The 2,874-nt window shown below is 29.3% G+C and overlaps 1 protein-coding gene across 1 annotated transcript in view; it reads left to right on the top strand.

Annotated features, from left to right (window-relative positions):
• The window catches only part of LOC106456960 (aspartate--tRNA ligase, cytoplasmic-like), a 71,810-nt gene that overhangs the window by 45,263 nt on the left and 23,673 nt on the right, over positions 1-2,874 (top strand). The window contains exon 6 of the mRNA XM_013916336.2: positions 1,757-1,831. Within this exon, the coding sequence (XP_013771790.1) occupies positions 1,757-1,831 (75 nt within the window). The remainder of the gene's footprint in view (positions 1-1,756; positions 1,832-2,874) is intronic.

Below are 2,874 nucleotides of genomic sequence, written 5' to 3'. Positions count from 1 at the left end.
GTATGTGTGTGTGTGTGTGTGTGTATATATATATATATATATATATATATATATATCTGTGTCTGTGTAAACTACTTGTAGCTGATAACGACAGAACCTTGTCGAAACATTGTACATTTCCTGTTATGTTAAACTTATATTAAAGAGTTTCTTCTTTATCAATTCAAGCCATCTCAAGAATTAAAATTGACACTAATACACCAAACAACATTACACTGCAATTTACCATTTATCCCTGACATCAGTTCAGAACTAATTAACACTTGGAGAAAACTTGCTATCAAACATAAAATTTCCAAAATCATTATTAAATGAACATTACACAGAATCACAATTTCAATGTCATTTATAAAACAACATGCAATAACTGTCCAGAATTTTACATTGGAGAAACAGGTAGAAATTGGAAACCAGATTAACTGAGCATAATAAAAAATCCTCCCATGTTTACCACCATTGCAACTCCAAAAACCACAGTATATCCATTCAAAACACTAATTTTCAACAAAGAACCTAACATCAATAAACATAAAATAATAGAAGCTATATTAATTGAAGAAAACAGCCACACCCTGAGGTAACAAGATACCTATATTAGACTGTGAAGCAATATCCTGTTATGTGATTTCTCTGTTCTACACTTGTGTACCTCTGTGAGGTACTTGTAACTGAGGATGTCAAAATGTTGTACAGTTATAATAAAGTTTTTTCATTGCCCAGTCAAGGCATCTCAAAACTTTTAAATACTAACAAAAGTCAGAATTTAGAAGTATAATAGACACAAAAGACTGTGATAACAATCTACCTGGAATAGCCCATCATTTTAGATAAGATCATGCAATAAAATGGAATAATGCTCGAAAATATTAGGATACTAAGCATACAAGATGAGAGAAAGATAAAAGAAACCTTCTACATTTATCTAATTGATAACTCAGCCTAGCACAGAAATCAGCAAAACTTGCATACTCCTTTTCCTGAAATTGTTCAAATAGTTAGTTGACTAAAGTCTCAGTAGTTCTGAGAGTTTGGGTGAGTGGATAGGACATCTGCTTTTTGAACAAGCCATTCTCTGAATTTTCTGAAGATGTTAGTAGGTTACACCCAAAGCATGGTAACTAGTATCTAGTAACTAATTAGTTTTAGGTGATTGTATAGGCTATTAACCATGGCAACATTTGATGGCTGGCATCGTGCATTACTGTTTTAGAGGACAAAAATGGAATTTTTTGTCAGTGTGAGCTTCAAGATTTCCTTGGTTGAACTTTTAAATTTTTCATTTAAGTTTTATGCCATGGCTTCAAAATTTTTCTATTAGAATGGTAAGATTCAAATGAACTAGTAAGTCATAACTTTGATAAAATCAGGAAGTTATTTTGTTACAAGGAAATATTTGTAAGTATAAAATATCTGTAAATTTGGAAATGTATTATCATTTATATATTTTTCATTATCTGGGAAAGGGAGGGTGGGTTGTGAGTCATAGTGCTTATTGTCTGCAGAAGTTCCAATATCCCTGTTTAGTCTATAACAATATAATATACTGATCTTAACCTTTTTCAGTAAAAGTTAAAGCCTACATAACATTTAGATGTATTCCAGCTATTCTAAAGGGGGTAATACATTGAGATTTGTTGAGGAGACTTGCTCCTTGAGTGCTTTGAAGGGGATGTTTACTATTATTTTTAACTACTATGTGATTGTGCCATCAATTTTTAAGTCAGTTGATATAAAGCATTGAATTTTTGTTTTTCAGTTATTTGTTGTTAGTGCCTCAGAACCTAGGCTACCTCTGCAGATTGAAGATGCATCCAGACCAGAAAATGAAGAGGTGAGATTAAGGCTGGTTGTGGTATTCTCTATAATAGCACAAGTCTTTTTCCTGTTTTAAGTAATATGAAGGAACCAAATAAGTAACATACTTGTTTCAGTTTGATAAACCATAATATTTATTTCAAAATAGCTGAAACACTTTAAATCATATTTCTTCTTCTCAAAGTATAATTGTCTACTGTTCTACCAATAATTCAAAATTGAAGTATTTTAATACAGTAAAGACTTTCCTACGTTTCCTTTTAATATTTAAGTTTATTTAATTTTTTTATTGTTGTTTTTTCAAATATTGTTTTAGCTATTAATCCACGTTAAAAAGTAAATAATTATAATATCTGGGGAGAAACCTGGTTGTGTGTATCTTTTGTATGACACAATGAAATATACAGAGGAAACTTTCATTTTACTTTTGTTAGAAATTGTTTTAGAAAATTCATTCTTATTTGTTACTTTTTATAAAATTTCTGAGTAAATCTAAAAAAAAGCTGTCTTAAGTGTCCATTGAACATTTGTTTACTTTACAAGTAATGTTTAACTGTGGGAAAGCTTTATACATGTTTTCAAAATACCGATATTTTAACTCGTATTGTATCAGTTTAAATTTAATAGTGGTTAATGGATTTAATATTTTATTTAGTAAAAACTGTGTTATGGTTGCAATGCAAAGAACAGAGATAAGACCTTGGAATGCTTAAAAAAAATAAAAAACTAATGAACTAAATGATAATCTAACAGCTCCTGTTGAATAAAGGTTAAATTTGTTTCTGTTAACCCGTTACTTACCGTGGCCATTTTGTCCTATTGTAAGGGCAAAATCACATTTGTGAATTGAAAAAATGATAGAGAACTTATCTTTTATTGGATTTCATATTTTATTTTTGTAAATAGTAGCATAACATTCAATTATTTTTATACAAAATTGTATTATTTAATGTAGTTTAAAGAGGAATTTAATGAAAAAATTCCTAAAATACGTTTTAGACTGTAAATAAGCACCCTCTAAGAAGAAAATTTTTTTTCTAAATTTTTTTAAGATATTTC

The sequence above is a fragment of the Limulus polyphemus genome, unplaced genomic scaffold (genome assembly GCF_000517525.1).
Source record: "Limulus polyphemus unplaced genomic scaffold, Limulus_polyphemus-2.1.2 Scaffold275, whole genome shotgun sequence".
In the NCBI taxonomy this organism is placed as follows: Eukaryota; Metazoa; Arthropoda; class Merostomata; order Xiphosura; family Limulidae; genus Limulus; species Limulus polyphemus.
The sequence above is the reverse complement of the archived record's forward strand: the minus strand, read 5'-3'. Positions and strand labels throughout refer to the sequence as shown.